A 23,594-nucleotide genomic window follows, 5' to 3' on the forward strand; every position below is an offset into this window, starting at 1 on the left:
TGAAACGTAGTTAGCTGTCTCTGAATAAAGAGAACCAGTGACCTCCCTTGAGCAATGGTGAATGTCAAATGGTGCAAATATCTCCAGTTCCAGCCTGGAAGCAGCCAGGCATTAAAAAGTTCATGGCCACGGTCATCTTCACAGCCACTGGCAATGTGGTCCTTGCCCTGCTCAGAGGTTGCACTGGTGGTTGCAGCAGCTGACAGATTTCAGCGAGGGCGTCTTTACTGAAGCATAGACATCTGACAGATAAGGCTGAATTTTTGCTTCGGAGCCAGGTCTGTTTTCAGGTTCCAAACCCACCCCAGAGGTAAACAGCCATGGACTTGGGATTTTGACAGAAGCGCCCCTTAATTGTCATGGAGACAGGTTCTCTGTGCAATAAGGGTGGCAGAAAGGATCTCGAAACTGGAGGCCCAATCAGAGGCCTTCCAGTAATAGCAGCCTGCAGTACAGGGTAAGTAACTGAGAAGGCGCTTCAGCAGAAACATGCCCACTCACCAACTTTTTTAAAAATTCAGATTAAAATTAGGAAAAGCGGCCTGGCCACCACTTTGGTGAGGGGATGGTAGAATACCTCTGCAGGGTAGCCTGCCATTGGGTGCTCAACTCAAGACACAGCTCCAGGCAGTTAAACTGCTCCCCCACCTTCACGTCAGGAAACTGGATGGCATGGAAAAAACCCAACCAAACTCCATTGACTGCCCTTAACAAGGCTCTAATGAGCTTAATTGTCTTCCTGCCTTACGGTGGTGGGTAGCCTTGTTGGGCCTCAAACCTGTCTTGGCCAAAACGATCGGTACCGGGAATAGGGTTGTGAAACTGGCACCCCGGCCGCCTCCTTTCCTGACCTCAGCAGGGCCCAAAAATTCTGCCCATTGTTCCTCATTGAGGTTCAAGTCGGAGAATTGCTCCCTGAACACTCTCGGTGGATATGGCTCCCCTGCTGAAAGCCCTTCTCCTCCATCTTCTGGCTGCTTGTCCTTGTCTACGTGGCCTCTGCTCATTCTCCCAGTCATGTTGTATTCCAAGGGGAATGCCTACAACTGTCCCCATGTCTGGGATTCCGACAGCAGCTAGACCTCTACCCCTCGTTGCCCAGCAAAATTCTGGTCATGGTTTTGACTTGTTTCTTTACATTGGCCGAGAGTTGTCAACCATGTAGGATTGCCCCAGAGTCTCCAGGACACTGCTGTGAACAATCCAAGATAAAAATCGTAAGGGCATTGAACACTTTAGTTCATTAATTATAGAACGCTTGGAAATGGTGAAAAAAAAATCTATTTGACTGTGGAACCACTGGAGGCGAGAAGTCTTGTAATGAAGCCTCCAGGTATACGCCCAATCAGAGCTGACTATCCTATACTGTTTGTTGGGTAACCTAGGCCACCATTTTGTTTCAGCATCTGTAAACTAAAGGTTAATTGCCTCTCTCTCTGTCTTCTGTGTTCTGTGATGTGAAATCTATACTGCTTAAGGTATTCTATGAACTTTCTTCAGAAGCAGAATATCAGAGCTCAAGCTGTGATCCTGAGGCCTATTCTGCCCCTATAACAGGCTTGCCTTAGGGTGACATGGCCTGTTCTCATTTGCTCACTTACCCTCATCACTACTTTCTAATTCCAAAGGCTCAAAATTATATTTTTGAAAAAATTTAATTGTCCTCAGAAAGTATCCATTCTTTCCTGCCTGCTAATTTTCCCACCTTGAACAAAGCACTAAAAATCTTGACATATATTACACATAATTGACAGCTCCCAGATTGTTCAGTTCTCTATCTGATGATTCAATTTTATGTTCCTCTGTAAAATGCTGATCTCACCTCGCAAAATAATGACTCAAGAATATTCGACTCAAAATGACTGAATTCTAAGCAAAACAGGCATTGTGTTTCACCAGGATAAACTAAAACAGACAGGGTTTCAACTAGCTTTATTTCAACCTGCATATGGAGCACACAAAAACTGATTCCACATTCTGCAGAAGACTGGCTAGCACTCCACCTAATGGTTAAACTAGCATTGCAGCTCTACATTCTAATATCATAAAATGTAGAATTAAGACAGAAATAAAAAATTAGTTACCATTCCTATGTTGGTTATATCTTGTCCCATTCCCTCACTCAATCTGAAACTCATACGAACCTATGAATTAGGAGCAGGAGTAGGCCAGTCGGCCCTTCGAGCCTGCTCCGCCTTTCAATAAGTTCATGGCTGAACTGATTACTCCACATGAACACATACGCCCAATAACCTTCCACCCCCTTACTTATTAAGGATCTATCTACCTCTGCCTTAAAAATATTCAAAGACTCTGCTTCCACCACCTTTTGAGGAAGAGAATTCCAAAGACTCATGACCCTCAAAGAAAAAATCTCTCCTCATCTCTGTCTTAAATGGGCAACCACTTATTTTTAAACAGTGACCACTAGTTCTAGATTCTCCCACAAGGGGAGATATCCTTTCCACATCCACCCTGTCAAGCCCCCTCAGAATCTTATATGTTTCAATCAAGTCGCCTCTTACTGTTCTAAATTCCAGCTGATACAAGTCTAGCCTGTCCAATCTTTCCTCATAAGACAGCCTGCCCATTCCAGATATTAGTCTAGTAAACCTTCTCTGAACTGCCTCCAACGCATTTACATCCTTCCTTAAATAAGGAGACTAGTACAGTACACAGTACTCCAGATGTGGTCTCACCAATGCCCAGTATAGCTGAAGCATAACCTCCCTACTGTTGTGTTCAATTCTCTTCGCGATAAACGATAACATTCTATTAACTTTCCCAATTACGTGCTGTACCTGCATACTAACCTTTTGCGATTCATGCACTAGGACACCCAGATCCATCTGCATCTCAGAGCTCTGGAATCTTTCACTATTTAGATAATCTGTTTCTTTTTTTTTCTTCCTGCCAAAGTGGACAATTTCACACGTTCCCGCATTATACTCCATTTGCCAGGTCTTTGCCCACTCACTTAACCTATCTATATCCCTTTGTAGCCCCCTTAGGTCCTCTTCACAAGTCACTTTCCTACCTATCTTTGCGTCATCAGAAAATTTAGCAACCATACCTTTGGTCCCTGCATCTAAGTCATTAATATAAATTGTAAGAAGTTGAGGGCCCAGCACATATCCCTGTGGGACACCACTCGTTACATCTTGCCAACCAGAAAATGACCCGTTAATGCCTCCTCTCTGTTTCCAGTTAGCTAGCCAATCTTCTATCCATGCCAATATGTTACCCCCTACACCATGAGCTTTTATTTTCTGCAATAACCTTTGATGTGGCACCTTATCAAATGCCTTCTGGAAATCTAAGTACAATACATCCACAGGTTCCACTTTATCCATAGCACATGTAACTCCCTCAAAGAACTCCAAGAAATTGGTTAGACATGATTTCACCTTTCAGAAAACCATGTTGACTCTGCCTGATTACCTTGAATTTGTCTAAATGCCCTGCTCTAACATCTTTAATAATAGCTTCCAACATTTTCCCTAAGACAGATATTAAGCTAACTGGCCTGTAGTTTCCTGCTTTCGGTCTCCTTCCCTTTTTGAATAAAGGAGTGACATTTGTTATTTTCCAATCTAGCGGAACCTTCCCTGAATCTAGGGAATTTTGGAAAATTAAAACTAATGCATCAACAATCTCACTCGCCACTTCTTTTAACACCCTAGGATGAAGTCCATCAGGACTCAGGGACTTGTCAGCCCGCAGCTCCAACAATTTGTTCAGTACCACTTCCCTGGTGATTGTAATTTTCTTGAGTTCCTCCCTCCCTTCCATTTCCTGACTTGCAGCTAATACTGGGATGTTACTTGTATCCTGTATAGTGAAGCCTGATGCAGTATATCTGTTCAATTAATCTGCCATCTCCTTATTATCCATTATTAATTCCCCAGACTCACTTTCGATAGGACTAACACATACTTTGTTAACTCTTTTATTTTTTAAATATCTATAGAAACTCTTACTATCTGCCTTCATAGTTCTAGCTAGCTTTCTCTCATACTCTAATTTTACCTTCCTCATCAATCTTTCAGTCATTCTTTGCTGTTTTTTATATTCTGTCCAATCTTCTGACCTGCCTCCCACCTTTGGGCAATTATATGCTTTTTCTTTAAGTCTGATACTATCTTTAACGTTTTAGTTGGAATTTTTCTTTCTCATTACAATGTATCTATTCTGTGTATTCTGAAATATCCCTTTAAATGTCTGCCACTGCATCTCCATTGACCTATCCCTTAACCTGATTTGCCAGTTCACTTTAGCTAGCTCTGCTTTCATGCCCTCATAATTGCCTTTATTTAATACTAATCTTGGATCCACTCCTCTCTCCCTAAAACTGAATGTAAAATTCAGTCATATTATGATCGCTGCTACATTGTGGCACCTTTACTATGAGGTCATTAATTAATCCTATCTCATTGCACAATACCAGGTCTATTATAGTCTGCTCTCTGGTTGGCTCCAAAACGTATTGTTCCAAGAAATTATCCCAAGAACATTCTATGTACTCTTCATCTCAGCTACCTCTGCCCTTCTGATTTTTCCAGTCTATATGTAGGTTAAAATCCCCCATAATTATCGCTGTATCTTTCTGACAAGCTGCCATTATTTCTTCCTTTACAACCCGTCCTACAGTGTGGTTAATGTTAGGTGGCCTGTACACCACTCTCACAAGTGACTTCTTGCCTTTATGATTTCTCATCTCTACACAAACTGCTTCTACATCCTGGTCTCCTGAACTTAGGTCATTCATCTCTATTGTGCTAATACCATCATTAATTAACAGAGCTACCTCTCCATCTTTTCCTAGCTTTCTGTCCTTCCTAAATGCCAGGTACCCTTCGATTTTCAGGTCCCAATCTATGTCGTCCTGCAGCCATGTTTCTGCAATGGCTATCAGATCATACTTATTTATTTCTATTTGCGCTCTCAGTTCATCTGTTCTGTTTGAATGCTACATGCATTCAGATACAGAGCTTTTTGTTTGGTCCTTTTATTATTTTTGTAACCTCTAGTCTTATCTGTTGATTTACTCTTAGATATGTACGCTCTGTCCCTTCCTGTTGCAGTCTGTTTATCATTTCCCATATTAATACCTTTCTCTCTTGCCTTGTCTCTGCTCCTTGATTTACCATATCCTCCCAAATTTGATCACTTGCCCCCCCACTATTCAGTTTAAAACCATCTCTACTTCCCTAGTTATGCAGCTCACTAGAGTACCAGCTCCAGCACGGTTCAGGTGTAGACCATCTCAACAGTACAGCCACCACTTACCCCAGTACTGGTGCCAGTGCCCCACGAACCAGAACCCACTTCTACCACACCAGTCTTGGAGCCATGCATTAATTTCTCTAATCATATTTGCCCGATGCCAATTTGCACATGGCTCATGTAATAATCCAGAGATTATTACCTTTGAGGTTCTGCTTCCTAATTTGGCACCTAGTTCCTCATACTGACTATGCAGAACCTCTTTCCTTGACCTGCCTATATCGTTGGTACCTACATGGACCATGACAACTGGATCCTCCCCCTCCTACTGTAAGTTCCTCTCCAGCCCTGAGCAGATGTCCCGAACCATGGCACCAGGCTGGTTTCAGAGCCATCGGGAGTCAAATAACAGGGAAGACAGAAACAGAAAACTCTAACAGCTTGCATTCCTTTTTAAGCTCATACACGGTAGATCATCAGTGCGTTTAGAAGAGAAAAAATCTTATGTAAACATTGGCACCCAGTAAATGTACAAGTCAACTCATATTTTCATCATCTTCAAAATGCTGCCAGCAACTGAAAGCCTCAATGTCTAAAGTGAATTCAAAAGCTCACGTTCAATTGGACTGCAAAAAACTGAATGGTAGCTAAATTCATATCAAATGCAAGGCAGCCCTTTGTGCCTTTTATCTAAGGGTTGAGATTTCGAATGCTTTTATTTGAAGGGGGAGTGGACCCTTCCGCAGGATGGAAGACAGTCACAAAGCCAAGGACCTTCCAGATGATGAAGTAGCTGGGGCCAGATGACCAGTGGGACACCCAAATCTCCATTTGAAGGATGCTTGCAAGCCTGAAATGAAGGCCCAAGATGTCGACTAACGCACCTGGGAGTCACTAGCTGGTGAACGAGAGAAATGGCGACACATCCTGTGGACTGGTGTGCACTACCATAATGGCCAGTTGCTACAGCAGCTTGGCAACAGGCACCAACGCTGCAAACAACTCACAGTGTCACTTGGCAGCTTCACTTGCAGCAGAACCTGCCTCTCAAGGATTGGCCTTCCCAACCATTAGTAAAGGTACAACAAGGGAAGACACCAACCAAATGGATAGTTTGCTGTGTGTCCATCATCTTTTGTAGATGGAAGGATGCCGACCAACTATTTGTAGGGGGTCTGTACTGCACAGAGTAGTCTGCTGAAGCCATGTGTAACCGACAAAGACTGAAATCCTTACCCTGATACAGCATAAGGTTTTGCTTGTAAGTAAACTATGTTTTGTCTCTTTACACACAAAACCTTATTTACTGTGTCCAAACTAAAAGATATCTGGAGTCACAATTTCAAAATGGTGGGTCCTGGCAATATTAAAAATAACCACTCAAGTTTGTTTACTCAATGTCTAGCCTCTCAGTCACTGCATGCCAAACAAAAAACACACATTCATTATAACTAATAAAGTTATAAAAATTACCTATATATTTTATATCTGGTTGTAAATCCTTGACGATATCTTTCCACAAAGGATAAATATCCCCTCGAGTTGTGGAAAGGACCCCTGTCCGATATAAGCCAATCAAACTGCTTGGTGACATGGCTCTGGGTGGCTGTAGGATCCTGGTGGGAGGGCTTTACTGTTATATGGTCCCATATAAACAGTAAGTAGATGAATTCAATAAACCTCCAGTTCATGCTTTTCTTTCAGCCACTTTCCGTTCATTCTTGCTCCATTCTGTGGAGTCCTAGAGGGGAATAATAGAAGGCATTTTTAACACATCTCGCAATGCACGAACAACAGCAAAGAAAAGATGAGGACAGAAAAGGTCATTCACATCAAGTTCACCTCAACTCTTCCAGCTTAGCAACCAACTGCATTTGAACTCACCTATATTCCTTCCAGTCTAGATACGCTTAAGTGATAGGCTAGGTTTGTTTTATCTTTAGCATTGAATATTATATAAGCCTCGATAACGTCCCCCTTTCACCTTCTGTCTGGATTGCAGAGCTTGAACTTTTCAACTCCTCACTAGACTTTACTGGGGGAGGGCCTACGATAATTAGCTGCTCCAGCAAGGGAATGATCAGAGCAGTGCAAAAGTATTATGAAATTTTGGTGTGGTTTAAGTAAAGACCTCAATCACTCACACCATAATTTCTTGGAAATAGTAATGGAGTGCTACATAGATGTGTCGTTACTATGGCGCAAGCTTGCACCAATGTTTAGATGGTGCTCTTAGCTCACCAGCTACACAGTATCAAGGTAAATGCAACTTTGAATGCTGACATCACCAGCTTTCCTGCTTGATGGAGCTCTTGGTTGATCACAATGTTCTTTTCCTGAAAGGATCTTACTCTACCATCCAGGAAGACCAAGTGGTCAGAAATGAAAATCAGAAAACATAGATTTGAAAGCAACTCCGGATTGCAAGCTCGTGCACGGGATAGGAAACGATGGAGATCTGAGCATCTGGGGACTGTTTCCACTTAAGCAGAGTAGGCTAAGTGGAGATTGAATAAAGATTTTTTAAACATAATGAAGGATTGGTTTTCAAGGGAAAGACAATTTCCTCTGGTTGGGAAGTCAATTAGTAGGGCCCATCAATTTAAAAGTTCACTATGAGAGTAAGCAGAGAGGTTAGGAAAACTGCTTTAACAACCCTTTGCATAAAGAAAAGCGAGGAATGCTGTGCCACACAGTGACTGGGGAACACCATTGTGGTTTTCAAAAGCAAACTGGATAAGTATTTAATGCAGAGGAAGTTGCAGGGAAATGGGATGAAAGCAGGGTGGAGGGATGAGTTCTGGGTTGCTCTAGAGCTCCTCCTGTGCTCTAAACATTTATTCTGGTCTTCAGAACTAACACAGAATAGTTTCTTCTGCAAGCAGGTCTGAAAATATATATATGCATCCCAACACAAGATGCAAGCAGCAACCAAACGTTCAATCCCTGCCCTGCCACCACACCCCCACACCACCCCCTACAGAGATGGCCCTTGGCCAAAAAAAAAGGAATGTTGTTTTGGAGAAAGAATTTCAATCACTTGGCTCTAGAACAGTCAAACCTTAATTTCTCGTTCCGATACAAGTGCAAACATTAAATTACATTTTGTTGCATTCCAGTAACATTTGCAAGCCCACATTATGTCATCAAGTCACATGTTGACTAAGCCAAGGAAAAAGCTGGCCAAGAATTTCAAAGGTTGACAACATTCACTTTAATGAGCATAGCAAACCACTGTCACCTCTTATAATAGATTAGAAATCCATCAGCATTATTAATTCTGACTGTTGAGTACAAATCCCAAATGTCCAATTAGAACTTCTTCCCATGTCAGGACATTATAGTTCAGAAGTCAGACAATGAACTAATGATTAGTTCTGACCAAAAAGGTGGCTTTGTACTGGGTGATCAGCAATTCAGACGTAGCTTGGTGCAAAATGCCATCTGCAACCAGACAAGTGACAGATGCGAGCAGACAAAGCAAGAGTTCACCGAGTGACTGGGTGGCACAGGTACAGGAATAGCACTGATTTTAAATAGATCTCTAGAATATAGCTAGTTCAAAACAAGCAGTAAAAAAAACTTGAAATAACATTCAAGAGATATACATATCCCCAATCAACAACGTAACTGCTGTTCATTCATTCTATATTTTATCATAGTTGTAAAATGTCTCTCCTCCTTGAAATTCTCCATCCAATTTTCTCCACTCAATTCCTGTTCTCCTGAAGACAGAAAGGGTTTAGGTTCTAACATAGGAACAGGAGTAGGCCATTCAGCCCATAGTGCCTGCTCCACCATTCAATTAGATCATAACTGATCATCTACCTCAATGCCACTTTCCTGGACTATCTCCATATCCCTTGATGTCATTGACTCCAGAAATCTATTGATTTCTGTCTTGAACATGCTCAGTGATTGAGCTTACACAGCCCTCTGGGGTAGAGAGTTCCAAAGATTCACCACTTTCTGAGTAAAGAAATTCCTCCTCATCTCAGTCTTAAATGGCCTAGCCCTTATTTTGAGATTATGTCCCCTGATTCTAGACTCACCAGCCAGGGGAAACATCCCATCTACATCAACCCTGTCATGCCCTATAAGAATTTTGTAAGTTTCAATGAGATCACCTCTCATTCTTCGAAACTCTAGAGAATACAAGGCCAGTTTCCTCACCTCTCCTCAAAAGACAATCCCGCCATTCCAGCGATTAGTCTGGTGAACCTTTGTTGCACTCCCTCTTTGGCAAGTATATTCTTCTTTAGATAAGGAGATCAAAACTGTACACAATACTCCAGGTGCAGTCTCACCAAGGCTCGATACAATTTCAGCAAGACATGTTTACTTCTGTACTCTAATCCTCTTGTGATGAAGGCCAACATACCATTTTCTTCCCTAATTGCTTGCTGCACCTGTATGCTAGCTTTTAGTGACTCATGAACAAGGACACCCAGGTCCTTTTGGGCACCCCAACACTTCCCAAGCTCTCACCATTTAAGAAATATTCTGCCTTTCTGTTTTTTTCTACCAAAGTGGATAGCTTCACACTTATCACATTATATTCCATCTGCCATGTTTTTGCTCATTCACTTAGCCTGTTCAAGTCTGCTTGAAGCCTCCTTGCATCTTCCTCACAACTTACATTCCCCACTAGTTTTAGTCATCAGCAAATTTGGAAATTTTACAATTGGCCCCACGTCCAAATCATTTATATGGATTGTGAACAACTGTGGCCCAAGCACTGATCCTTGCGGTACCCCACGAGTAACAGCCTGCCATACTGAGAATGACCCTTTTTTCCTACACTCTGCTTTCTGTCTGTTAACCAATTCTCAATCCATAATAGTATATTACCCCCAATCCCATGCGCTCTAATTTTGTTTACTAACCTCCTGTTATCAAAAGCCTTCTTAAAATCCAAATACACCACATCCACTGGTTCTCCTTTATCTATGCTACAAGTAACATCCTCAAAAAACTCCAACAGGCTTGTCAAACATGATTTCCCTTTCATAAATCCATGTTGACTTTGTCCAATTTTACCATTCTTTACAAAGTGTCTAGTTATCACATCCTTTATAATAAATTATATCATTTTCCCTGCTACTAACGTCAAACTAACAGGTCTGTAATTCTCCATACTCCCTCTCCCTCCCTTCTTAAATAGTGGGGTTACATTTTCTACTTTCCAGTCTGCAGGTACCTTTCCAGAATCTATAGAATTTTAAGATAACCATCCATCATCTCCATAGCCACCTCCTTCAACACTTTGGGATGTAGCTCATCTGGTCCAGGGGATTTATCAACCTAAAATCCAGTTAATTTTTTTTTGAGTACTACCTCTTTTATCAATACTAATTTCTTTCAGTTACTCAGTTTCACAAGTCCCTTAGTTCCCTAGTATTTCTGGGAGATTTTCTGTATCTTCTTCTCTGAAGACAGACACAAAGTAATTGCTTAGTTTCTCAGCCATTTCCCTGTGCTCCACTATAAATTCTCCTGTCTCCACCTGTGATGTGCCCACATTTGTCCTAGCTAATCTTTTCCTTTTCACATACCTAAAGAAGCTTTTGCAGTCTGCCTTTATGTTTCTCACTAGCTTGCTAACGGGCAGTCTCTGAAGCAAGCCACCATTACTCACATGAGCCTGAACAATGTATACTAACAAATGATTCAAACATATGGAACATCATTGTCAAATCCAATCTTGTCATCATCATGCATCTAATACTCACAATTCTTGTGGAGATCAACAAATAGCCACTGTTATGGTCAAGTGAGGAGGGGTTGAAGGGCTTCCCTCTCCTTGTTTCACTACAACAGGTTTAATTCCTTTTTAAAGTGGATGTCCTGCTGGCCAATTCAGTAGGTGTTTGATTACTTACTTGCTATGATCATAAGAACCAATTGGACAGGTTTTATTGAGTTGAACAAAGAAAGAAGTTGATTTTATTGTACTTAAACCGAACTAAGGAAAATAAACTACTCGCCAACTTTCACACACACACACTAGAGGTTCACACACACAGATAGATTAGAGTGGGGAAAAGTAGATTGGTTTGAGTTAGGGTCCATAGAATAAAAGGGTATAATGTCTGTGAAGTTTGGTGATTTGGCTGGCTTCTAGCTGAATTCGGTGGTCCCGGGGCTTTTAGTTTGAAGCTGTAAAGGACTGGTTCAGTGGGTCTCTTGGAGACAGCGATGCGGATGATTTCCTTCAACGGGGTTTCTGATTTTAGCCGGAGTATGCAAAAGTCAACAGGCAGAGTCTGGAGTGTGGACACTGAAATGGGGGCGGGGGCAAGAGCGCGAAAGAGACTCCCATTGTTACGAGCTCACAGGATACAGGTCAGGTGTATACTGGGTCTTTAATGAATCTGACTGTAATGGCTGCCCGCAGTCAGCATACCTCATGGTAGAGCTCACATGACTACAGCAAGCCAGCAGGCACATTGGTACAGTACTGCCTTTCTATCCCAAATATCCATCTGTTCATGCAAACAAAAACAAAAAATATTGCATGCATCATCATTGATACTGTGAGTTTCCCAAGTTACCCACTATGCACACAACTGTTCTCATGTATTAGTAGTTTGTCATTCTTGTCAGTCTCTGCACATACACTGCACACAGAGTCATTAAATCGTGCCGGTCTCTTAATGGTGCGCGTTGCTGATGGTTGCTCATCTGTTTGATTTTCCTTGTCCGGCGAGTTTTGTTCCCTTGCCACTTCTTGCCGCGGTAACTGTTGTTGTTCCATTCCATTGTTGGGGTGCTGTGGACCTCTCGGGCTGAATGGTTGTTTTGTGGTCTGTGCAGTTGGTGAGTTCTTATCTTCCTGATCGGCCGCCTGCCGTGAAGGAACAGCTTCTCCAGTTGTGTGTGTGTGCTTGTGGTTGTGACGGTATCTCTGGTCCTTCATTTCCACCGCATCTGATCGAGGTGACAACTGCTCTATGGAAGTCCGAAGTTGCCACTTGCCACTCTTGTTGAGCAAGTTGAAGGTTTGTACCCTGACTGGCTCTCCAATGCTCAATTCTGGCAATGGTTTAGCAGTTTTGTCAAAATGAAATTTGGCTTTTTGCCATTTCACCTTGATTTGTCTGCCCGCTCTGTGGAATCTAAGCGCTCCTTCCCCACAGCCTCCACCTCGGGTGCTTGAGCAGACGACTGCCAGATCTTCCTCACCGCCTGTATGACTCGCGTCACCTTGCGACTGGCCTGCACCTGCAGGCCATCTCCTGGGTTTTCTCTTTTTGTACATTGAGGGTTACCAGTCCAAGCTTTAGACTTGCTTCTGCTGAGATGAGTGACTTTTGCTTTCCATCTATGATTTGGAACTCCAGATCTTCGGTCTTATCATTCAATGGGCTCTGAGTAACTTGCCCTTTTGGCACTAGTATGGTGCCATCATATACCCTCAGCTTTCCTTTTGAGGGTTTCATTTTTGGATCGCCACGTTGAGCCATTTCTCACACATCTGTGAAGGTCCTGATGCATGACACACCAGTTTTTATCTGGCACTTTATGCTAACTTGCTATTTTCCTTCTGCAGTCATCATTCCAACAGTCACAAACCGTTTATCACTGACCGACCTGTCTGAACTAACCCGTTGTATGTTGTATAGTGATTCATCAGAATCTTCGGCTGATGTCTCTCCAGTGGCCATCTGTACCTGCCTGTTGAGCCTCCTGCCAGCCAAGCACGTGCAGAATGATTCAGCTTCTTGCAGTGAGAACACTGCTCTCTCTATGCTGGACATGGCTTCTTTTCCTGTGAATGATGTGCTCCGCAGTATTTGCATCCTGCCCTTTGTCTCTGATCTTTCTGCCCTTTCGGCCTAGAATGTCTATCAGAATAATGCAAGGTCTGGTCTGTTTTACAATCCTGTCTTTAATTGTATCATCTTTTAGTTCTGCAAATTCACAGGATTCTATGAGCTGTGTTAATGCAGTCAAATATTGATCAATGGACTCTTTTTTTACCTTGGGCCCTAATATTGAACACATACCGTTCATAGGTTACGTTCATTTGGGATCCAAAGTGTGCCTTCAAGGCTTTCTGCTGTCTGGTTTTTTTGTTCTTCAGAGAGATTTAGGGTGGAATACACTTTGTGACAGTCTCTCCCCAGCAGTGATAAAAGTGTAGCTACTCACAGCTGCTCTGGTTTGTTAAGTAAATCGGTCGCATTTTCATAATTTTGCCATTGCAAGTGTAGTCACTTTACATTTTTGTTACCACAGTGCACAGGTGCATTTGGGGGTGACCTGAACAAGGACAGAACAGCAACTTCATCCTCCTATCCTTTCTTGATTATTTTCCAAACTGAAATGCTCTGCAAGTCATTACATTCAATGACCATGCCCTTTTAAATATAACCTTAAATCCATGAGTAATGGTCTATGTTAACCCTGAACCTGTGGGGCCCTGTCATTACCCCTTTATCCCTTTAAGCCTGGCCCAGTCTAGTCTGTCTAAAATCTCTCACTTTTTCAATGGATTTCTTGAAACACGAGCACTTCAAGGGCTGAAATAAATCATTCAATATTTGTTCCACAGAAAGACTCTTACAATTTCACCACAGCAAACAAGAGAGCTTTGCTCAGATTTACTGCACCTGCAGATAGGCTTCTACACCCAGCAAATGGTTTTACTGCACTGTAGGGCTGTCTGAACATATCGCAAAGTAATAAAACGCCTCTTCCCTGTTAACACTTAAAGCTGGCAAAGTCAAACAGCTGATTGCATCCACATGCTGAAAAGATTTATCCTTGATTACACAAGTCACTGAGTTAAATGCACCCAGTGCACATACATACTAGACACATTGATTCAAATACATCCCATCATCAACCTCCCAACCCAGAATGTACTTCTGTGGCCTGACTCCCATACCAGAGCAGTCAAAATGCTAATGGAGTGCTATTCAGGTCTAGCTCAATATTCTGTAGATTGCCAAGTGCTCAATGTTGTACAATGATGAACTAAGAAAAGTACCTCTATTGGTATCATGCTTTTCACATTTTTAGATTGGCCCAAAGCATTTCAAAGGCAATGAATTATCTTATGAAGTGGAGTTGCTGTTGTTACGTATGTAAGTAGGTAGGCAATTTGCCCTTCGCAAGGTCCCACAAAAAACATCAATCTAAATGACCAATCTGTTGGCCCAGGGATAAATGCTATCCTCCTCTTCAAATAGTGCCTTGGGGCATTTTACATTCATCTGAATAGAGAGACAGGGCTGTGGTTTAACATCAGCTCTGAAAGATGACACCTCCAATAATGCTCAACTCTCTCAATACTGAACACAAGTGTTAGCCAGGTTATGTGCTCCAGGACCTTGAGGGTGGACAGTGATGTAGTAGCAATGTCACTGAACTAGTAATCTAGAGGCCCAGGCTAATGCCCTGGGGTCACGGGTTCGAATCTCACCACAGCAGCTGATCGAATTTAAATTCAATTAATTAATTTTTTAAAAATTGAAATTGAAAGCTAATTGGTGCCATGAAACTACTAATTATTGTAAAAATCCATCTCATAGAGTCATAGAGAGATACAGCACTGAAACAGGCCCTTCGGCCCACCGAATCTGTACCAATCCTACATTAATCCCATATTCCCTACCATTCTCCTACCACCTACCTACACTAGGGGCAATTTACCTATCAACCTGCAAGTCTTTGACTCATCTGGTTCAATAATGTCCTTTCGGGAAGGACATCTGCTATCATTACCTGGTCTGGCCTACATGTGACTCCAGACCCACTGCAATGGGTCTTAATCTGCCCTAGGAGATGGCCTATCAAGCCACGCAGTTGTCAAGGGCAATTGCGGATGGGCAACAAATGCTGGCCTTGCCAGCAACTCCCACACCTCATGAATGAAAAAAAGAAACGCATACAAGAGATGAGAGTATGGTCACTTGTTCAAGCTGACACCAGTCGAACTGAGTAGATTTTTTGAAAATCACCTTATAGCTACAGAGAGATCGCATGGTTAACAGCCACAGCATAAGTATGGGAGGTTCCTATTTGCACAAAGCCATGCACCACAGCTAGAGTGAATCTGGGATTCCAGACTGTGCGCGTTTTCGTGAATCATACATGGAGATCTGACCTCCCTGGCCTGAAACTATAGGATAGCGTACAACACACCTGGAAAACTGACACCAGCAAAAAAGAAAAATCTTAATTTTGTCACATATTCAAGGAACTATGAACAAGAGGGTTTCCATCAAATCTAGGCAACATTCCAAGATGTTATGTTAGAGTTTTTTGCACAAGATATTTTTTCTCAGCTTCAATATCACTGAGTGTTCCCGTAGGTGAGCCCTGGCTGTCTCTGTGTGTGTCTCAATTAGCCCAATAACTAGGAAACTGTCACAGGCCCAGGAGTTAAACTGAAAACTCTTGTCTCTGCATTTTGGCTTACATGGCACCACTTAACTTCCTTAGAATTTGGAATGCAGATAAGTAAACACCATCAGACCATGACTTATAATAACTAGACCGATATATTGACAAAATAAACAGATAAGTGAACACTGCCAAAAACAAGGAAAAGATTTATAATAATTATAAAATTAACTATGCCTCCTCTGGATATCGAAAATAATACATTTCCTTCTCCTATGCTAATACAGAATATAAAATTCGACTCAAATAAGGTCCCCAGTTACTATTAGGTAATGTTTAGCTACTGATTTACAACAGAGTCCCTGGTTTCCCCTTATCTCTGATGGCCTCAAAATGACTGTTAGTCACAGCAAGTCAACCTGAGGTAATAAATTAACAAACATTTGTATTTAGACTGTCACGCAGGAAATAAAAAAAAATACTCCTGTCAAGCTTGGGCTGAAACAGTCAATCAAACACTTGCTTTATAAAAGAGACAGATGAGTTTTGTATTTGAATCAAATTAAATCTATCCCGAGCACTTGAGATGACCTTCAAGATTTGCTGTCCCAAGACAGTAACAGCAAGAAGGGAAGGAGCATGAGATTGAAGATGGAGCAAGGGGGGAAGTTTGTGATAGTGGTGGGTGGAAGACACCATGATTAGCAGAGGTGGGTAGCTGAAGGATTCTTTACAGGGGTGGGAGAGGAAAGCTTCTGCTTTGAATTTTTAACCACCCCGCACTCCCGGCCCCCACCCCCCACCATGACTCTTCCTGTCTGTCACTGGGGCTCTTAATAGCGAGGCCTTTATCTCTGCCAGATTGGGCCATTCTGCAGGTTAACCTGAGATTTTGCATCATATGTACCATAAACAGAAACAAGCCAGTAACATAAAACATCAGCTTGAAGTACCTCATGGTTGATCATTTAGAAACAATATCTTTCACATTCCCAATTATTTAGCCCGATATCTGCAGCAACACCAACTTCTCTGATGTAGCTTTCTTATTAGTGGCTGAATTTTGATAATTCCTAATTAATAAAAACATTATTCAGCAGAAAATATAACTAGTGATGTGACCATGCCATCTTTCTTTCTTGTCTTTATAACCTGGCAGCCTGCCCTTTCACTGATCTCAGGGTCCAGAGGGACACAGGCTGCCGAACATGGTGCTTCTAGAAAACAGCTTGGTTTGGCTTGGCAGGCACAGTTTGTTTTCAATGAAAATCAATTGCTGCAAGAGATAAGCATGAACAATGTATAATAACAACAAAATTCTTTTGAAGGACTTGAAATTAGAATGAGATACAAAACAAGGCAAAGAGGAGATAAAGCTAGGATTTTTCAGTGAGTGGGATTTAGGAGAACAGGACAGTTTAAAATAATCCTATCTTGAGCTTTTAAACTGAAAACAGTATTAATATATATTGAGATTACCTGCCCCAGTGGCTGGGTAACAATTGGTTGGAATACTCCACTTTCAGTCCTCAAATTCTGTGGGGCCACTCATTCTCAGGTTGTGCACATGATACTCCAGTCCTCTCTCCCTTCAGTCACTTTTAAAGGAGCAGACTCCTTGCAGGGGCTCAGCTACATGGGAGGCAGTCACTTCCAGTACCTCACCCATGTGGTCATTCTTTATCTATGAGTTTAGGGAGCGAGTGTCTGCAGTCCATTTGACCACAAAGGACATTGAAGCCAAACACAGGTACCTTCCAGCAGAGCAGACTGAGTGGAGATCAGGAGCAGAAACTTTGTCTCATTGTTTTTGTCCTCCTTAGTCCAGAGCCACTAAGACTATTAACTTGGTGTTGCACTGTTACGACCAAGGCGGGAGGAGCGCACTGTTTATTCTAGTTCCACTTCTCCACAGGTCACAACATATATTTAATTATTTTCCCACTTACCAATACGGTCAATCATAGACTCTTTTTTTATCCCAGAATAAGACATACCAACCAGGTTTCTTTAATAAACAACAAAATTATCAGTTTATTAAAGCTAGTCTTAACCAGTAATGCAGCAAAGCATAAACACACAGATTGAAATATAGAAGTTCCCTTTTTACCTTAGCCCCTCTCATACACACACACACATACATGTACTGGTTAACAGGAAAAAATTAGAGATGTTGGCCAAAATACTTGCCAACTCTTGAAGAAAAACGATGATATGAAAAGATGCCATTTCTGGTTTTGCTGTCACGCGGATCTTCCCAGAACAGTTCTTGTCAGGCGACACTGAAGATAGGTTTCAGCAGGCTTTCCAGGGAAAATGCAGTAACTGGGGTTTCAGGCAGTTTCTTATACTTGCTTCTCAGCTTCTCAAGAGATGGAAAACTGGCAGGCTTTTTCAAAGAGCTGGAAAGGACTGAGGTGAGGTTTGCTGCCTTGCAAGTTTTCTCCAACTGTCTTTTGTAATATTGTCCATATCCCAACTCACTGTCCAAAGCAAAACCAAAAACAATGTCACAAGAGTCAAGCCTCCTGACCCCTATAAATCTTGACCTGTCATCTCTTTGTCAACATCTTTCCCCAAGTCAAAAACAACCCTGCTGGGTAAGTATTTGAAGACAGGTGCCTTCCAGCAAGGGTTTTTTTTTTCAGTACTCCTTGATTCTTCCAGTAATTGTTTACAATCCAGACCTCTCAGTGGTCCTTGTAAAAAGAAACATCCATCTTTTTCAGTTTTAAAACACAAATCTTCAAAATTTAACAACAAAAGGAAGCAGTCATAACAATGTATTAACAGGCAGGAGCTAGAGTTGCCAACTCTGATTGACTGTATTCCAGGAGGTTTCATCACATGACCTCCCACCTCCGACTGCACCCCTACCACATTCCCTTAATTGGCATGTCGATCCTCATGGCAAACACCTTTCTTGCAACAACTGGAAAGCAAACAAACACACCATTACCCAAGTGGATGATTCTTGACTGTTGATCAAATAGCCTTTACCCCCAGCTCCAATATTTTTAGATATAATAAAGGAAAGTGTTCAAAGAAAATGAAAAACAAAAGACTAGTGTAATGTATTTTTCCCTAGGGCTGCTCGCAGCAGTATCTAGGAAATTAATCTTTAATTCCTGGAGAATCCAAGACAATCCTTGTGGGTTGGCAACCCTAGCAGGGGTGTGCACAGTTTCTTGCAAAGAAAACAATGAATATATCATCTCCCACAGTGAGTAAACTGAGGTACACAAGCATATTGGATGGCCTTCCAATCCAAGATGCAGCATAGCATTATATTAATTACTGCGGAATTTCTCATGGACTAAGTTGCTTCCATAACTCTGCAAGGTTCTCTCTTGCTGCCTAGGGAACTGAATACTTGGTGATGTAAGTGCTCCTGTGATAAAAAGGAATGCAATCCAATTTGTCAGAATGTAGAGTTTTTTAAAAAGTGACATGTCAGGAAAGTCATGCAAGAAAGCTTCTGTTTCTGACCCAATAATGAACCTGATGGGACTGCCTAACATTGGATTTCCATGCGTTCTGCTCATTTTCTAGAAAACTGCAAAGTTATCAACTGCTGGCAATCTGCTGCTTCACTTGTGATTATTCCCCCACAATTACTGATCATGTTGGATCACACACGATAGCTAAAGACAGCTCGTCTGTCAAAAAAAGGACAGCTGTTTCCCCTTCAGCATTTAAGAAAAACACAGACATTTGATTTGTTCTTTTTCTGCTGATTTTTTTCTCCTTTCAATGTGTTCACCCCTTGCTGGAATACAGTTCTACAGGCACCTGTCCCTCTCTGCCCCGAAGCTCCATTCAGCATGTGTAAACTGAGACAGTGAGGGAATAATTTTGACCTAACTTCCCAGGTGGGAAGTCAATAGGATCTGGAGGAAAACTGGTTTTACATTCCGCCCAATGTTACTTTCCACTGTCTGGACTGGAGAGTCAATTTGAGCGATCCTGTGAATTTCATACCCAGTAAATACAGTTAACACTACTTTCCACATCAAATAAATGACATAACCCTGGGGAAATTGAGAGACTATCAAAGCCAAGCCTCATCCTGTCTGTAGACCAGCAGGCGTCACTGAATAACTATCAGGCATAAAAACCCATGGCAGCTTTTACCCTCGCTCATGCAAAGACTACTGTCATCTTTGTACTGTCACCCTGAATAAAAATCTAACTCAGTATAGAATGAAACTCAGAGCTCCCTGATGCCCAGTGATTCTCTATTCATTCCCATCAACAGCCAGTTATGCATGCAAGTGTGCCTGAGAATGTATGAGTGTGGCATTCACATTGTGAATGGAACACCTAGGAACAACTCAGACTCCATTTTCAGCAACATCATGGCGCTGATATGACATTGTATGAATAGAGACAGTAACAAAATTGTGAGACGCTAAGCAAAGTCCCTGACTGCCCTCTCAGACATTAATACCATGGGATTAATATCTAAGAAGAACAGAAGAGTTCTTTCTGGTGTCCTTGACAGTATTTATCCCTCATTCAACTTCTAGTCATCACTTATGGAGCCTTGCTGTGTGAAAATTGGCTGCCACATTTGCTATTAGAACAGCAACTACACTCCCAAATTACTTCATTGCCTGTTAAGTGCTTTGAGAAAACCAGAGGTCATGAAAGTCACTATATAAATCCATGTTCTTTCTCTCTTTTGTCTGAAGAGCTCATTTGTGTTTGGAAGTGGAGTGTTGTCACTTGCATATTTTAATGTGTTCAGATCAATCTCTGGGAGGCCACATGCACCTTGGAAAATAAGTGTCTAAATGGGGTAAAGGAGCAGAGGGATCCAGGAGTACAGATACATAAATCACTAAAAGTAGTGATAAAAGTTAATAAGGCCATTTTTAAAAAAAAGCATACAAAAAGTGTTGGGGTTCGGTTCTCGAAGGATAGAATTCAAAAGCAGAGAAGTTATGCTAAACTTGTATAGAACCTTGGTTAAATCACACTTGTACTGTGAGCAGTTCTGGTCTCCATATTATAAAAAGAATACAGAAGCACTGGAGAAGGAGCAAAAAAATGTTTAATAGGATGATACCAGAACTGAGAGATTATACCTATCAGGAAAGATATAAAAAAAAGTAGGGGTGTGGGACTAAGCATGAGTACACTAAGAGATAGCACAGGCACAACAGGCTGAATGGCGTCCTTCTGTGCTGTAAATTTCTATGATACTGCAATTGAACAGGTTGGAGCTTTTTTCTCTAGAGAATAGAAAAGTGGTGACCTAAATCGGGTTCTTTAAGATTATAAAAGGGTTTGATGGGATCGACTTGTGGTGAGACCAAACTAGAGGCCATAAAAATAGGATATATAATAAATCCAATAGGAAATTGAGGAGAAACTTCTTTAACCAGAAGGTGGTTTGAATGTGAAATTCACCACGACAAGGAGTTGTTGATACAATGAGCATAGCTGATTTAAGTGGAAGCTAGACAAATACATGAAGGAGAAAGGAATAGTAGGAATATGTTGATGGGGTCAGATAAAGAAGGATGCGAGAAGGCTCACGTGGAGCATAAACAACAGTGTGGATCTTTTGGGCTGAATGGCCCATTTCTGCTGTAAATACTACAGAGTCTGTAGTAAATACCAAAGTCTGTGTCTTTTTGACCAGAGCACCATTGACGTTCACCAAAGCATTGTCTTGTGGGTGATTTTCACAGATTCTTGCTGCCTTGTAAGCCAGAAATATAGCATGATATTTTTTTTTATCCCTTGCAGAGCATAAAGGTCCTTGTTTCAGTCTGTCAGGGCATTTCAATTGTCTAGGGAGGGTAAAAAAAGCGATTCAGATTCCTGCACCTGATTGCTAAATATTTATCCCTGCTTGTCATTTGTGCAAGCGTGTTGGGCGACGGCAGGATGGAGCTCTTTTACATTCAAAAAAATGGGTGCTAAGCATACAATTCTTACTTCATTTACCTCTTCCATTGGGGATCATTCTACAGGTTCCTGGCAGCCCTGTGCTACTTCGACTGAGCGGACACTCTTTGTGCTTGACCTTGTCCCAAATCACTCCAACATGGAAGAAATCAAAGCTGAGCCAAATTCTGCCCTCACCAGAGATGCATAGAAGCAAACTTGGAGGCAGGAGCTACTGGATTGCTATCAGCAGTGTGAAACCTAACATTTTCCCCCCTCCCTTGCACTCAGACACAGTGAAAAAAAAAAACACCATCTCCATTTCCACCCTGGCTGAGAGAACGTATCACAGGTTGGAAACTTCTGGCCCATGTGAACTGGAGCTGTACCTGCTTCTCAAAATGTTTAGAGTTAAAGGTACTTCTCACCTGTTGAACACAAGATGTCCTATTGCTCCAACATTACAAGTTTACCGCATTCACCCACGGAGCCATGCGCTCAAAGGAAACGTTCACTCCTGATCCTGTAAAAGCTGTGTCACTTGATCTCAATGCCCATCTATCAGAAGCAAAATTCTTGAGACTTTCAGGGTTCATGCGTGTTGAACTTTGGTTTTCTTTTTTGATGATTTTGCCTGACATCTACACTTTTATCTAAATCTTTGAGAAATACTTTTAGTTTTTTTCCAATTTCTGAAAAGACAAGGAAGACCTCAGGTTCAATCCATGGTCTGGTTGTGCTGTCTGATCTCAGTTACAATTGGCCTCAGTGACATGGGGCTCATTTTTATTCACAATCTATTAACCGTACAGTTGCTATGGAAGCATTCTGAAGGTTTGATCACATGACAGCCTGACCACATGACATCTGTAAATGTTGCATTTATGCTATAAAGGGTGGGTCCTCTGTATCTTTGGCTGTGTCTCTGCTCTAACAGCTGTTGTGCTAGGTGTTCCGAGAACCAAGAATTCAGCAAGTGATGAAGGGAAACTGAAGCTGGGCGATCGGTTCGTAAAGGGGAAATCCAGAGGTGGGAGGATCTTTAATTTCATGAGTAACTAATAGTAAATCACTGAAATGGCACCAATAATTGATATTAATTGGAACATTCAGATTCCTCTCATACGAAATAATAATTTATTAACTTACTAATGATCTATATGTAACAGGTATAACTTGCTCGTATCCTACCTGTAACAAGTAGGAATAGTATTCTTTCTTCTTTGGCCTCCTTATCTCGAGAGACAATGGATACGCGCCTGGAGGTGGTCAGTGGTTTGTGAAGCAGCGCCTGGAGTGGCTATAAAAGCCAATTCTAGAGTGACAGACTCTTCCACAGGTGCTGCAGATAAAATTGGTTGTCGGGGCTGTTACAAAGTTGGCTCTCTCCTTGCGCTTCTGTCTGTTTTTCCTGCCAACTGCTAAGTCTCTTCGACTCGCCATGCTTTAGCCCTGCCTTTATGGTTACCCGCCAGCTCTGGCGATCGGTGGCAACTGACTCCCACGACTTGTGATCAATGTCACAGGACTTCATGTCACGTTTGCAGACGTCTTTAAAGCGGAGCCATGAACAGCCGGTGGGTCTGGTACCAGTGACGAGCTCGCAGTACAATGTGTCCTTGGGGATCCTGCCATCTTCCATGCGGCTCACATGGCCAAGCCATCTCAGGCGCCGCTGGCTTAGTAGGGTGTATATGCTGGGGATGCTGGCCGCCTCGAGGACTTCTGTGTTGCAGATACGGTCCTGCCACCTGATGCCAAGGATTCTCCGGAGGCAGCAAAGATGGAATGAATTGAGACGTCGCTCTTGGCGACCTGTGGGAGGTATTCAGTGCTCGGGTGGCGGGAGAGAAGGACTGGGGGGTCCAAGGAAAAGGGAGACAGGGAACAAGTGTTGAGGAAGAGAGGGAGATGAGGGACAGGAGTTGGAGCGAAGAGAAGGAGATGATAATGGGAGCCAGGAAAATAAGGGAGACAGGTATGGGGCACAGGGGATATGGGAAACAGGAAGACTTCTCCAGGCCTCGCTGCCGTAGAGCAAGGTACTGAGGACACAGGCTTGATACACTTGGACTTTTGTGTTCCGTGTCAGTGCGCCATTTTCCCACACTCTTTTG

General features: G+C 42.2%; 1 protein-coding gene across 4 annotated transcripts in view; it reads right to left on the minus strand.

Annotated features, from left to right (window-relative positions):
* Positions 1-23,594, minus strand: part of brinp1 (bone morphogenetic protein/retinoic acid inducible neural-specific 1) — a 375,763-nt gene that overhangs the window by 259,552 nt on the left and 92,617 nt on the right. For all 4 annotated transcript variants that reach the window (XM_068012711.1, XM_068012712.1, XM_068012713.1 and 1 more), the window contains exon 2: positions 6,700-6,967. In XM_068012711.1, the coding sequence (XP_067868812.1) occupies positions 6,700-6,917 (218 nt within the window). In that variant the 5' untranslated portion in view covers positions 6,918-6,967. The remainder of the gene's footprint in view (positions 1-6,699; positions 6,968-23,594) is intronic.

This window comes from Heterodontus francisci, chromosome 32 (genome assembly GCF_036365525.1).
Source record: "Heterodontus francisci isolate sHetFra1 chromosome 32, sHetFra1.hap1, whole genome shotgun sequence".
Taxonomy (NCBI): domain Eukaryota; kingdom Metazoa; phylum Chordata; class Chondrichthyes; order Heterodontiformes; family Heterodontidae; genus Heterodontus; species Heterodontus francisci.